At 41.1% G+C, this 15,065-nt stretch overlaps 1 protein-coding gene across 6 annotated transcripts in view; it reads left to right on the top strand.

The window, feature by feature from the left end:
• The first annotated feature begins 10,173 nt into the window (after positions 1-10,173).
• LOC117750114 (tetratricopeptide repeat protein 21B-like) overlaps positions 10,174-15,065 on the top strand; it is a 36,467-nt gene continuing 31,575 nt past the window's right edge. For 5 of the 6 annotated variants that reach the window (XM_034561073.1, XM_034561074.1, XM_034561075.1 and 2 more), the window contains exons 1-6: positions 10,192-10,455; positions 10,825-10,943; positions 11,124-11,213; positions 11,309-11,437; positions 13,512-13,603; positions 14,668-14,904. In XM_034561073.1, coding sequence (XP_034416964.1) covers positions 10,192-10,455; positions 10,825-10,943; positions 11,124-11,213; positions 11,309-11,437; positions 13,512-13,603; positions 14,668-14,904 — 931 coding nt within the window. Of the gene's footprint in view, positions 10,456-10,824; positions 10,944-11,123; positions 11,214-11,308; positions 11,438-13,511; positions 13,604-14,667; positions 14,905-15,065 lie in introns of all 6 variants that reach the window. The other variant, XM_034561071.1, reaches the window with a different exon arrangement.

The raw sequence follows: 15,065 nt of genomic DNA, 5'->3' as shown, positions 1-15,065 counted from the left end.
TGCATTTTAGGAATCAACCTTCATGTCCTGTTTTGCTAAAATAATTGAAACTTGTTAAAACTGTTGAATCTTTAAATAATTCTGTCCAATACATATAATGGTTCCGTTTTATTATTATCTTTTAATACATGGTCTGCTATACAACACCAATTCAGTGAAACATTTAAGGATTCTGTACAGTTATTTAAAGCACCAATACGTTTACAATACGCATTCTCATGACGTGTCATACATTTCTAAACCAAAATAGACATCGGTTGTGTGTTTTCCACTCTGGAAACTTTGTGCTCGCCCACTTTGCATTAAATTCCAAGTCATCACAACCCTGTCCATATCCACCAGGTGGTATCAGACTCAAGGTGAATGTCCTGCTCACAATCAAGTCACCCACCCAATTTCACCTAATGAAGTATTACTTATGTCCTAAACACAAGAAATATACAGATATACCTCTGTGATCCACTTATAATAATAATAATAATAATAATACTTTGAATTTATATAGCGCTTTTCTAGACATTCAAAGATGCTTTACATAAGTCATAGACAAACAGAACACAACTAAATAGAAAGACAAGGAGCAAACGAAACAAACAAACAGAACATTTTGGGTAAAAAAGGAAGTCAAAAAATTGGAGAAGCAATGAGTCATGTAGTGGAGGGTAGGGTGCAGGGGTTAGCAAGTGAAGGCGAGTTTGAAGAGGTGGGTTTTGAGGGCTTGCTTGAATGGTGATAGGGTGGGAGCCTAACGGATGTGGATGGAGAGGGCGTTCCAGGGAGGAGGGTGCAGCAGCTGAGAAGACCCTGTCACCCCAGGTCCGGCGCTTGGTCTTGATGGTCTTGAGAGTGTTTGCACTGGCGGACCTGAGGCAACAGGTTGGGGCTTGGAGGGGGAGGAAATGTGAAAGGCAGGGAGGGGCCATGTTGTTTAGGGCTTTGTTGGTGGTGAGTAATATCTTAAAGTCTATCCTGAATTTGACCGGGAGCCAGTGAAGGTTGCGTAGGACCGGGGTGATGTGTTCATAGCGGCGGGTGAAGGTGAGCAGTCGAGCAGCAGAGTTCTGAACATACTGAAGTTTATTGAGAATTTTATTGGGAGAGCCAAATAGGATGCTGTTGCAGTAGTCAAGTATGGAGGTTACGAGGGATGAAAATGTCAGTGGTGATAGAGGCCAAGAGAGGGACGGAAGCGTGCAATGTTCCTGAAGTGAAAGAAGACAGTTTTGGTGATGTGGTTGGAGGAAAGAGAGGGTGGGGTCGAGGATGATACCGAGGTTGCGAACCTGGGTGTAGGGGGTGACGATGGAGCCATCAATGTTGAGAGAGAAGGTCTGGGCTCAGTCAGTGAAGGCGTTAGGGCCCATGATGAGTATTTCAGATTTATTGCAGTTGAGTTCAAGAAAGTTCTGTTGCATCCATGATTTTATATCAGTGAGACAGGTGGAGAGAGTGGAGTGGGTAACTGAGGTGATGGTCTTGGAGGAGAAGTAGAGTTTGATGTCGTCAGCGTAGCAGTGGAAGTCGAGACCATGACGACGGATGATTTGTCCAAGGGGAAGGATGTAAATGATGAAGAGGAGGGGAGCAAGCACAGAACCTTGAGGGACACCGTGGGTGACTGGGGAGGTTGAGGATGTACAGTTGTTTATGGCAATGAATTGATGTCGGCCTGAAAGATAAGAGGTGAACCAGGGGGAGAACTGGAGACATGAGAGGATGGAGTGGTTGATAGTGTTGAAGGCGGCACTGATATCAAGGAGGATGAGGATGAATTTGGACAGGCTGGGGTGCTTTGGTAAGTAGGCGGAGGCAGGCAACTCGCTCGTGTAGATTGCTGTTGTTACGACGTGCAGGAGTTGCGGCGATGTGCTCGGCTGACCAGAGGGAGGGGATAGAAAGAGCGATCAGGCCAGGAGCAAATAAACTTTCTGCGGGAGGCTCTGAGGATGTAACGGGGCCGATGGAGGAGTCCAAGTGCCTTGATGGCCGAGATGAACAGAGGAGCAGAAGAGTTGTTGAGTTTGAAGAGTTGCGAGGTGGAGTATTGCAGAACCATGCCAGTCGGGGAAGGTGTAATGATAAGCCTGAGGTCTTGTTGGAGTTGGAGAAGTGACAGGCATGTCAGGATAATCCACAGGTGATCGGAGTTGAGTGAAAAAGTGGTGATGGATAAGGCGAAGAAATGGAGGAGGCAGTTCAGTCAACTGCCAACGTTAGCTACACGCAGACTGGAGGGCGGCAAGCCAACAGCTAGCTGACAAAGCAGCAGTCAGACTGACCGCACCAGGACAGTTGAGAGGCTAGCAGGCAACCCGCCTCAGAGCAGTAGCATGAAGCATGGACAGGAGTATCCAGCAGGGAGCCGGCTGGTTCGTTGGTAGCCGCCGGCTAGCGAGAGACTGCCAGCTAGCCAGCTAGTTGTCCAGGGAGTAGACGATAGCGGTGGAGAGCAGGTGCAACAGATAAGCAAAAATAAATAAATAATGATGAAGCAGTTTCAGAAGAATTAAAAGAAGAATGACTATCGAACTTAACTACACTGTTGAATAAAATAAAAATAAATTGAATGTATGTTAAATTGTAAATACGGTAGAATCAAACAAAAAACGGTCCCAGGCGGAGCAGCGTTAGACTCGGCAGCGTCCCCGTTACTATGGGAAGAGCCATAAGGGCTTATGCCGCAATGTGATGGGTTATTTTCCCGCTGACGGCAGGGCAGTGACAGGCAGTTGTTGTATTTTCTGTTTGCTCCTGCAAACTCTGACCACCTCATCTTACACACACAGACACACACATGCACGCACGCACACACACACACACAAATTTGCATCACAATCTGATTCAAAGTTGTGGCTTTAGCTTTTAGTTTCCGGATACACGCCGTGAAGACAGCATCTCCATTCCCGACAATTACTCACGATAATGTCCACCACATGATCCTCTCTTCGGCCGTTCTTTGATCTCTGCTCTCACTTGGTTATGAGGAACATCCGGAAGCACAGCAGTACAGTAGCCTACCCCGTCCATGCGGATGAAACAAACTCTCTCTCTCTCTCTCTCTCTCTCTCTCTCTGTCTCTCTCGTTCTCTCATGGTTTTGCAGTTGAGATTGTGGAAATTAACAGTTCTCCACAGTAGAACTTCTCCGTGCCGTGTGAGCAATCCTGAGGGTAAAGGCCCGTCATGTTCAAACCGGTGATCATGACAAACAAGCCAATCAATATCAAGGTGGTGGGTAACAATTTTTCACTCTGGGACCAGCGACAGGGGGAGAGTTTGAGAAAGCACACAGATGGAATGATGAAGATCAGAGGTGTGGCGCTCAAAACACCCTGTATGGTGACAAACGTGTAATAACAAAACTTACCTTCCCAAGTTTCTCTATGTTTAGATAAAGTGACAGAGGCATTGTGAATGCAAGTTTTTTTTTGGTGTTTTAAAGCAAAAGAAAGTGTTACAGTTAGAACTTAGATATGCTGCTATAGGCTAATAGGCTGCTGGGGGATGTTTTAGGATACACTGAGCTCCTATCTATACAATACATTACATGTCATTTAGCTGACGCTTTTATCCAAAGCGACTTACAATCATGTTACATTCATACACTGTAGACACAGCTACAGGGAACAGATCAGGGTTAAGTGTCTTGCTCAAGGACACATCGACTAGGGCAGGGATTGAACCACCAACCCCCTGACTGAAAGACGGACCTGCTAACCACTGACCCACAGTCGCCCCCTATCTCCTTCTCTCTCTCCCCTTATGGATGAATTTACATCTCTCTCTGCTTCATCCAAGGAGTCTTTGTGACTTCACGTCTCTTTGGACCCGGCTGTGTCTGATGCCTCCTGACATGGCCCTGCTGATGCGCACCTTGCTGTCCGCTGATGAGGTTCCTCTTTGTCCACGTCTCCTCGGTGTTTAACTCTCACATGTTTGCGGTGTGGCTGAACAAGGCAAGGTTTATGTACACACATAAAAAAGCCTGTCGATTGCACCTAACTCAAGTCTTGAAACATCTCAACAGCTCCCCTGTGGGGTAAGATTGGGCTACAACCCTGCAGAGCTAAGCTCCTCCCCCTGACATCCAAATAGCACCCTGGTATCTTTTAGACACTGTCCTACACTGTCCGACCAATCACAGAGCAGACTCCTTCGTTCAGCTCAATCAAAGCAAGCGGACAGTACATCTGTATTTCTCAGCTAAAGTTAAAAATATTGTTTCCTCTGGAGAATCTTAATTTCTTTTCTTCTTCTGCTGTGTCAAGTGGATTATTTTATTATTATTTGATTTTCAGTTTTATGCTTAAAAGCAACAACACTTGCAGTGTGGCATTAGAGCAAGCATGCACCATATGAAATAATGTATGTAAATAAAAATGAAGGCAACAGATGGATTTCCTAATAATGAAAACACAATGTATTGTACTACACATGTAAGTTACTGTATATATGTACGCCAAGAAATAAATAACTGTTTCTCATGTTGAGAATTATGGACATTTATTGGTGATTTTCAGTCAATCTAGATCAGATGTTCTGTCTGGTTTTCTTATAATAAAATAAATACATATGCATGTTGTGTAGACTACGAAACAATGACAGCTGTTATAGATGTGGATATGTTAATGCATTTGTAGGCCCACACATAAATATATGGACATAACAAGATATGCAAGCAGACATCAGTTAAGCGTTATAATTCTATGAGTATTCAATACCCTGTGTATAACACTTTATGTAGTTGGAAACATATCCATTTGAGTTGTTTATTAATCCATTCAATATTTGTTAATAATGCATTTGTTTATACTTGGAGTTTGTTGACAAATGCATGACTGAAGACCTAAGAAAGACCCTTCATTTGCTATCAACTGCAATATTCAGTAGTGTATTATACATGTTTGTATACTGCTTATAATGTCACAGAATACAATACAAATGTTGTTGTTTAGATTCATCCATCCATCCATCCATTTTCAATACCGCTTATCCTCATTAGGGTCGCGGGGGCGCTGGAGCCTATCCCAGCTGACATAGGGCGAAGGCAGGGGACACCCTGGACAGGCCGCCAGTCCATCGAGGGCACATGTAGGGACATACAACCATTCACTCTCACATTCACACCTATGGGCAATTTAGAGATCAATTAACCTGCAGCATGTCTTTGGACTGTGGGAGGAAGCCGGAGAGCCCGGAGAGAACCCACGCTGCCACGGGGAGAACATGCAAACTCCACACAGAAGGACCACTCCGACCGGGAATTGAACCCGCGGCCCTCTTGCTGTGAGGCGACAGTGCTAGCCACTACACCACACTGTTTAGATTCAAAGGTATCTTATTATTTGCCTAATATCGTGGAATCAACCTTCATCAACCTTTAGGAATCAACCTTCATGTCTGGTTTTCTTAAAATAATTGAAACTTGCTAAAACTGTTGAATCTTTAAATAATTCTGTCCAATACATATAATGGTTCCGTTTTATTATTATTTTTTAATACATGGTCTGCACTACAACAACGATTCAGTTAAACATGTTAGGATTCTGTACAGTTATTTAAAGCACCAATATATTTCCGATTCACTTTTTATTCCTAGTATTCTCATGACGTGTCATAAATTTCCTAAACCAAAATAGACATCGCTTGTGTGTTTTCCACTCTGGAAACTTTGTGCTCGCCCACTTTGCATTAAATTCCAAGTCATCACAACCCTGTCCATATCCACCAGGTGGTATCAGACTCAAGGTGAATGTCCTGCTCACAATCAAGTCACCCACCCAATTTCACCTAATGAAGTATTACTTATGTCATAAACACAAGAAAGATACAGATATACCTCTGTGATCCGCTTATGCCGCAATGTGATGGCAGTGACAGGCAATTGTTGTATGTTATGTTTGAATAACTGATAGCTCCTTCAAACTCTGACCACCTCATCTTACACACAAACACACACGCATGCACGAACACGCACACAATTGTGCATCACAATATGATTCAAAGTTGTGGCTTTAGCTTTTAGTTTCCGGATACACGCCGTGAAGACAGCTTCTCCATTTCCGACAATTACGCACGATAATGTCCACCACATAATCCTCTCTTCGGCCGTTCTTTGATCTCTGCTCTCACTTGGTAACGATGAACTTCCGGAAGCACAGCAGTACAGTAGCCTACCCCGTCCATGCCGCGCGGATAGAGGGGCGGATACAACTCTCTCTCTCTCTCTCTCTCTCTGTCTCTCTGTCTCTCTGTGTGTCTCTCTGTCTCTCTCTCTCTCTCTCTGTCTGTCTCTCTCATGGTTTTGCAGTTGAGATCGTGGAAATTACCAGTTCTGCACTGGAAGAAGCGTCAAAACAACTGAAACAGACGGACAGGTTTATTTCAAACAACATTTTGAACACGGTGGGGCTCTTCCACACCAATTATATTGTTCACCTGTCGAGGAGGGAACACTAAAGGTGAGTTCAAATAATCTCTTAAAGTTGTTTCTGAGTGTCTGAGTTCAAGAAAAATTGGTCTGAAATTGACTGAAAAGTCAAAAGTCTGTAGCTGAGAATAAAACTTGTAATTTTGCGTTTCTATCTATCTATCTATCTATCTATCTATCTATCTATCTATCTATCTATCTATCTATCTATCTATCTATCTATCTATCTATCTATCTATCTATCTATTTATCTATCTATCTATCTATCTATCTATCTATCTATCTATCTATCTATCTATCTATCTATCTATCTATCTATCTATCTATCTATCTATCTATCTATCTATCTATCTATCTAATACATGGATTCAAATATGTCTGTTTACATATATGTCTGCATGGCATTATGTTTAAAGATCTGCCTATGGGGTTTCAAACTTAAGATACAGCCTCTGTGTATCACATTCTATCAAATTGAGATGTTATTTTTGATGATGGTTTGATGGCCTGTATGGGAAAAAGCATGATTGATAGAGTATACTTTATGTAGGTACTGAGTGCAAATTATGGGCTACAATATGTAACAAGTTAATGGGCGTGACAGCAATTATTAGCCCACACATCTTCTGCTTCCTGCTTGCATGACTGTCAACATCATTATTAGATTGCTGTCAATTAGAGATTAGACTGTCCTGTTCTCTCTATACAGGCTACACACACACGCACACACACACACACACACACACACCCACACGCACACACACACACACACACACACACACACACACACACACACACACACACACACACACACACACAAAGAGCACCAGCTTGTATGTAAAACCGTGAATTTAATACACAGAACTATGTTCTCACAGCTCTTCATCATCAGCTAGTTCGCCAACGCCCTGGAAGAGCGAGATCTAGTCCCTGATCCTGTAGTCGGTGAGAGGCAGAAGCATTAGTTGTGAGCTATTAGGAGCTTTGAGTGTGTTGGTCCCTGAGGAGTCCACAGATATGGAATTGTGATCTTTGTATAAGTCTGCCTTGCTTATAGGATTTCTGTTGTGAAAAAAATCCTTGCGGAGAGGAGCAGTGACTGAGCGATACAAAAATGCAGAGATTCTCCTGGAACACCTTATGTCTCTTTTTTGACCCTTGTAAAGGTCTGCTTGTCTTTATTTTCTAATGCTTGGAGTTAGCAAGGTGGTTTGAATTCTGCTTTTAATAATCAATTTCAAGATGTGGGCAAAAGTCTGATGGCACCAGACTGGAGGTAGAGGCAAGAGAATGTTCCTGGTGATAATGTAGGCCACTTTATCATGCCTTGAATTAGTTGATTCATCACAATGATATTCCGGTTTTGGAAAAGCTTTTTTTTTAACTGTATAATCAAAGAATCTATGATTTAACCCAATTTAATGTCAATGGAATTAGTTTTGTATACCTCTGTCAGACACCTACAGTAGCTTTACCCAGCAATAGTTATTTTATCTGGAAGGCTAGAAGCAATATGTCACACATATTGTATCTAATCAAAGTACTAAGAAGCCTTTTGAAGTCAGCAAAATTCAGTTTTGTAATAAGCATCAATGTACATTAAATGTTCAAGCTGAGCTTCTATTTGTTACTGTGTGAGAGTTGAATATACTTGAAGGTGTATCAGGTGGCCTAAGCCCAAGCCCAGTCATCATGTAAAGCTCATCAGCAGGACACAGTTCAATGTACGGCGAATAGCAGACACCAAACTAATGCGTTGACAATATGTTCCAGTGAGAGTTAAGGGAAACAAATGTATCCATTTTAGGTTAGTCAGCACAAGGTCACAATGCTGACAGGTTGCAGATAAATTAAAGTGGGACTATCTCAAGCTTCAAAGTGGCAGCTCATATCTCAAGTTGTGCGTTATGAGTTGGGAACAGATTGACAGAATAATGCATGCCTCTTTAGAGGTTAGTCACTGCAGGTTGACCTTGTTAGGTGAACATCAAACCGAAGGTTTATTTTATTTAATGAGGCGCTATGAGAAGGTTGTCTTGTTGTTGTTTTCAATGCTCCTCAATTGTTCTTTTTACTAAGACTATATTGCATTCCTTTAATATGTATAGGCTTAAGTTAGCCTGAAGCCCATAACTATGCGTATAGAGTTATATGGAGGGACAGTTGTCTTTTAAGATCATGGACATACGAAGGAGGTACGTTACTTGATGCTATGGGCATCATTGTTATTCACTCATAAAAACCACAGCAGAGCAGAGTAGTTGTGCCACGAACAACAACAACAACAACAACAAGTAAAACAGTATCCTAAAATGATTTGAAATAAACAGCATTCAGCTGTACAATACAATAATTTAATGAAAAACATTAACCAGTATTTTATGTGAAATGTGACTGGAAATGATATGGAACTCTGGTCCTTAATGGTTCACTTTTGTTTTGAAAATGTTAGATTGAAAAGTATACTATTGCTGTGGTGTGTGTGTATTCCCTGATAAAGTACAATAAGATGTAATTTAACATGCAGAAGAGGCCAGCCTCTCTGGTCACAACCAAAGGTTGAGACCGGTCTAGGCACTTGTTCATAATGACAATGACTTCAACAAACATGTTGGAATTTATTTTACAAGTTTATTTCTATTTGACTGTCGTGATGACACATTTAGATAAGATGAATAATACAGCATGTGTAATAAGTGTAACCAACAGTTAGTACTTGCAAAGGCTTGCACACTGCATATGACTACTTCAGCAGTTCAGACATCGGTCTTCATCCTGTGCAGAGATGACAGCACCACTGATGCATATGTGCACGTGGTGATCTTTCTGTGCAAAGAAAACAAGGAATCTTTCGACAACCAGAGGCCATGTTAATGCTGTTGATTTGTTGTTCTCTGCTGTACAACAATACCAACATCCTTTGATCAAAGAAGTGCCTACTTGCTGTGTTTCATCTCTTGTGTTTATGCTTATGTGTGTCTGTACTTTTTTCTCATAATGTAAACCTGACCTTGAACTAGACATGCAAACAATACCTACATACATATATTAAAAGTCAAGCTTTTTTTGTTTGTTTTGTTGTTGCAATTACATCACACATGTATAACCCAGTGCTGTTGGCAGTTGATTGACCAGTGTGTTTGTGATTGATTTCTTGCATCACAGACACACCGTGTGGACGTATTCTATGACATTCAGATCAGGCAAAAGCTCTCAGTGGCAGGGCACCAGAGAGATGCAGTGCAGTCGGTAGTGCATTCATATTTAATACTGCATAGGTCTGCCTAACACATCTTACTAATCAGGCCTATTAGTAGGATGAATCTATTCTCCTCTGTCTCAGTGCTCTGAGGGAAAAGTAGACTTATTTGATTTTGAGGGATGGCACAGAGGAGCAAGATTTTCACCTGAAATTGATCATTGTCATAGATAATTAGATCTAATTTTACCATAGCTAGTATGAGTGTAGTTGTATCACACCCATCTTTAGGCACATTACAGCCTTCCACTTCCTGAGATGATGATCTCCGGCCAAATAACAGAACCACACCCACCTTCCTCTCCTCTCCGTTTAAAGCAGTTCTAATCTGCCAATATAATTTTCCCACCAGACATTTTTTTTTCTTCCAAAAAACAATAACATTTCATATTGGAAATAACACAGATGTTAATCTCCAATCAGAGCTAATTATATGTTCTGACCCCTTAGGCCTTTCTCATGTTAGTGGCTAGCTGTTCACTCTGAAGGAGCAGGATGAAAAGATGGCACAGCTACTTGTACCACCAGGTCCAGACAGCTTCCACCCCTTTAGTCGCGAGTCCCTCAAAGCCATCGAGAGACGTATCACAGAGGAGAACGCCAAGAAGCCCAAGGCAGAGAAGAGAAAACACGATGATGAGAATGAGCTCAAGCCCAGTCGTGACCTGGAGGCGAGCAAATCCCTCCCTCTTCTGTATGGGGACACTCCTAAAGGCCTGGTGTCGACACCGCTGGAGGACCTGGATCCCTACTACTGCAATCAGAAAGTAGGTCTTCTTGATTTCAAACTTGAGCATGAAGTCTAAACACACATTTATCTTTTTCTTAACTTTGTTAACGTAGATATTATTTGTTGCACTGAAATGAGGATTCTTTCATTTGGAACTGCATGCACCTGTTAACCATGAGCGTTCAATTTTAGATAACAGGAAGACCAGGCAAGTAAAAACAATGTATATGACGTTCATCAGCAAATCACTTTTGCATAGTGAAATGTGTTCTGTAAGTCATCAAGTACTCTTTGATTAGTTTTGGCCATATGATACCATCATTTATTATTTATTCAAATAAATAATGAAATATTGCAAGTCAGACAAGAAATATGAGTATTTTATACATACCTTTTTTTCCGTCAGACTTTTATAGTATTAAACACAGGAAATGTCATCTTCCGCTTCAATGCCAATCCTGCCTTGTACCTCCTGAGCCCCTTCAACCTCCTTAGAAGAATATCAATAAGGATTTTGGTACACTCATATCCTTTCATGTAGGTCATAATCTGATAAGCATGAATCATGTTTTTGTTGATCCCATAATACTATCCTATCTTGTATAAACTGTTTACAGTGCCAATTTGTGTGAGATTATGATCAATTATATAAAAAAGTGTTCATTCCCGAGTAACATATGTGGCTTCCTTGACAACTGTCTGCACATTGTTCAGTATGGTGATCATGTGCACTATCCTCGCCAACTGTGCATTTATGACACTGAGTGGACCGCCTGATTGGGCAAAGAATGTCGAGTAAGTTTTCCCACAAATGAATTTGATTCCATACTCCGGATATATAAATATAAAAATGCAGTTTGATTTAACAAATTATTCATTTTTTTCAACAGGTACACATTCACCGCAATTTATACGCTTGAATCCCTCATTAAAATTTTAGCTCGAGGGTTCTGCATAGGAAAGTTCACCTTTCTAAGAGATCCCTGGAACTGGCTGGATTTCAGTGTAATTGTCATGGCGTAAGTACAGTTACAATAATGTTTGAATGTTTTTCTTTTCCCCATATGTTTCTTTGTTTGAACAACAAACAAGTTGAATATATTACTGCTTTCACTGTTGGTAACAAAAGCAACGGTTTTGTCAAAACGTGTTACTATTTGTTCTAACTCACAAAGGCTCCGCCCTCTACTGGATATAGGCTAATAATCTACTCCAATCACAAGCACACATTTCCCTACTGAAAATAAGCATAAGCATAGCTGGCCAATCAGGGCATGCCAACCTGAATGTGTGCGGACCCCACAGTATACAAGACACCCCTGTCTGCCATCACACTCTATGCTCAGAGGGCTTATGTCTGCCGATGTCTTGGTCAATGTCTTGTCTCCAGGGGTATTTCTAGAGAGATTAGATTGTTTCCTCTGTCAGAAAGATTCGGGGTGAGACCAAAAATGTTCCCGGCTAAAGCCCAATGCTGACAATGCCACTGCTTGTCAGTTCATACTGTTCTATCTCTTGGACACGGCTGGCTCCTTTTCAGGGTTTGTGCTTGCTCGAACGACACAAGACTTGTGAACTGGTGGTTGTGTGTGAGCTGTGTGTCAACATGTCCCTCTGCTCCTTGGTGAACCGTGCAACGTGTTGCGCAGGGTGTGTGCTGCTCGTTATTTGCCCCCCGCAGAGTTAGGCCATAGCTCTACCCAGTTCAGTTGTGTACTACCTGCATGGTTGGCTGCCCCCCCCCCTACTTCTCCTCTGTGACGACCTAGATTATAAACACGAATGGCTGTGGCGACTAACCTTTAGTCGATCACGATTAGTGTGGTTAGGTCAATGTAATGTCGGGCTAGAGCGTGCATTCAACCGGCTTCACCCACTGTACCCATAGAGTCCAGTAGAGGGCGGAGTGTGTTAGAACACAGGTTACAATATTGTAACCCTAGTTCTATGAGCACAGATGGAGCGCTCTACCCTGCCACTCTTACGCTGAATTATCTACTGTGGGGTCTGGACATTTTCTGGTAGGTGCATCCTTATTGGCCGGCTACACGTGCACATTTTCAATGGCCGAATGACTGCTTGTGAATGAAGTAGAGTTTTACCCGTAGAGTCCGGAAGTGGGCTACACCTGTGCTTACAGAACTAAGGCTACCATATTATAACTTTCATTACTTATTATTTATATATATTACCAGTTATCATTAAGTTCAAAGCCATTGTTTAGGACTTCTTCTCTATCTTTCTTAGGGTAAACAAATCGCAAACCAATACCTGTCTGTGGCACTCAGCAAAAAGCCCATTTCTTCCTACTGAAGATTTGTTTTAAAAAAACTCCCAAAGAAATTGTAAAAGAAATTCCATAAAGGCTCTATAATTTTCTAAAGCAGCTGGACAAAGATTTTTTAGCATAGAAGTTAATAGTGGATTTTTTAGGCAGCACTATTTTCAGTCTTTTATTAATACCACAACTGAAAACCAGGATAAATATGAAACAAAATTTAAATGATACCCGATAAATCTGTGTTCAAACACTATTACTAAGCTTGTTTAAAAGATATTTAGCTAAGGATAATCTATAGAGATAACCATAAAGTGCATTTTTGGATTGATGGGAAAAATAACACTGAATGGAAATGCTATTGACTCTTCTAGCCCATAAATAATTATTAAACAGTTACTGATTGGTTTGGTTGGTGAGTCTTAACAGCGGCATTGCTGTAAGTCATTGTAATGAAGGAACATGTCCAGTGCAACAATGGGGGTCACGTATGTGTTTTTAATCAATTCTGTGGAAAAAGATCCATTGCACAAAAGGAAATTGTTGGTGTTGGTCTTTTTATGAGATTTGTTGACAATAAGAACAATAAAGAATATCCCCAGACTTATCCTTTAAGTTTGTATCACATGGTGCATCTTATTCTCATCACTGTAACCTCAATATTATTTTACCTTCACCAATGTGTATGCATCAGTGTATATTGTTTCTGCTTCATCTGATACTGTTTGTACAACATTGTCATTAACTTTGTCGGCTTCAATCTATGTTACATGTATTGTATCACTATTCTATATTAATTCTAAGTTTCCCTGCAGGTATGTAACAGAGTTTGTAAACCTAGGCAATTTTTCAGCACTTCGCACATTCAGAGTGCTAAGAGCTTTTAAAGCTATTTCAGTTATCCCAGGTAAGCAGTAGGAGCAAGTGCATGTTAGTTAGCTTCTTGCACGATTTTTACCGGCTGCCCCTCAACCTCCCCTCCTTCAATTACCGCCCCTCGTGCTGAAACTGTCATGGCACCTTCCCCACCTTTTCCACCTCCTTAACACAGATCAGTCACAGAGTTGTTTCAGCAATCTGAACATCCACAATCCTAAAAGCTAACTTGGGCACCCCAGTGTCAGATGTTCAGGTCTTTAATGGATCGATTTCTGAGTCCAGCTGTTTGACGCTTATGCACAATGTAGCCACTGAAATCAAGAATCTTAAGCAAGCAACAAGATTCAAGCTTTAAAGTGTGTTTTCCCACCTTGGGATCTACAGGGTAATAGTTATTTAGTTGTTTACTCTGTGAGATCTGTGCCATTCGCTTATATGTTTCTTGTACTATTCCTTGTCAGCCATTTGCTCCTCTTTGCTTGTGGTTAATGAGAGCATATGTGGTGAGGGTGTATCCCATTATTGTTGCATGTACATCATTACTTACATGCATGATCTTCATTTTCTGTGTTACTGTCCGATTACCAAATTGAGCCTCCATTTTCCCCCAAAATGTGGTGGCTCCAAAATACCTGGCTAAAGACTTTTTTTTTTTTATTGCATTTCTATTGTTTGCTATTAAAACATAAAATAGCCTAGTTGTGAAGGATCTTTATCTCATAGCTTAAATTATAGTGGACATAATAATTAAAAAGGAATGTGTTACTTTAAAGGGGATCTCCTACGCTTGTATACAATAAAGTATGTGTACAGGTCTTGAGGAGTACTTTGTAATATGTGAAAAAGCTATATAAAGCCTATTGTGGCTTTATATAGAGGGAAAGGCGCAACGTTTGATAATGCAATATCTCTGGTTCTGCTGCGTTTACCTTTTTGATCAAAATGTTTCATTGTCAGTCCAACAATGTTACAGCATTGCTTTGCTAAATCGGTGGAGTACTCTTTTAAATTATTGTTTTCACAAGCCTTCTGTTAATGTTGACAGTGTCTTGTATTGATACTTTGAGTAACAAGTGACACTCTATCTGGCAGGCCTGAAGACCATCGTTGGTGCATTGTTCCAGTCAGTGAAGAAACTTGCAGATGTGATGATTCTCACCGTCTTCTGCCTGAGCGTCTTTGCCCTCATAGGGTTGCAACTGTTTATGGGACATTTAAAGCAAAAGTGTGTACGGACAATTGTTAATTCCACCTCATCATACAATGGGACTGACATAAATGGAACAGAACAAAGCGATTTTGACTGGAAAGCGTACACGCTCAATAGCAGTGAGTATTTGACTTTCCTCTGTTTTAACTTGATCCTGCATGAAAAAAAACAACACAAAAATCATCAAAGATATTACGTAAAGTGTAAATGAGAAGTTACGTGATTAGGACTACTTGTCATTGACTAAACAATGACAACACCACCAAACACAGCCTCGAAA

This window comes from Cyclopterus lumpus, chromosome 21 (genome assembly GCF_009769545.1).
Source record: "Cyclopterus lumpus isolate fCycLum1 chromosome 21, fCycLum1.pri, whole genome shotgun sequence".
NCBI classification, from domain to species: domain Eukaryota; kingdom Metazoa; phylum Chordata; class Actinopteri; order Perciformes; family Cyclopteridae; genus Cyclopterus; species Cyclopterus lumpus.
The sequence above is the reverse complement of the archived record's forward strand: the minus strand, read 5'-3'. Positions and strand labels throughout refer to the sequence as shown.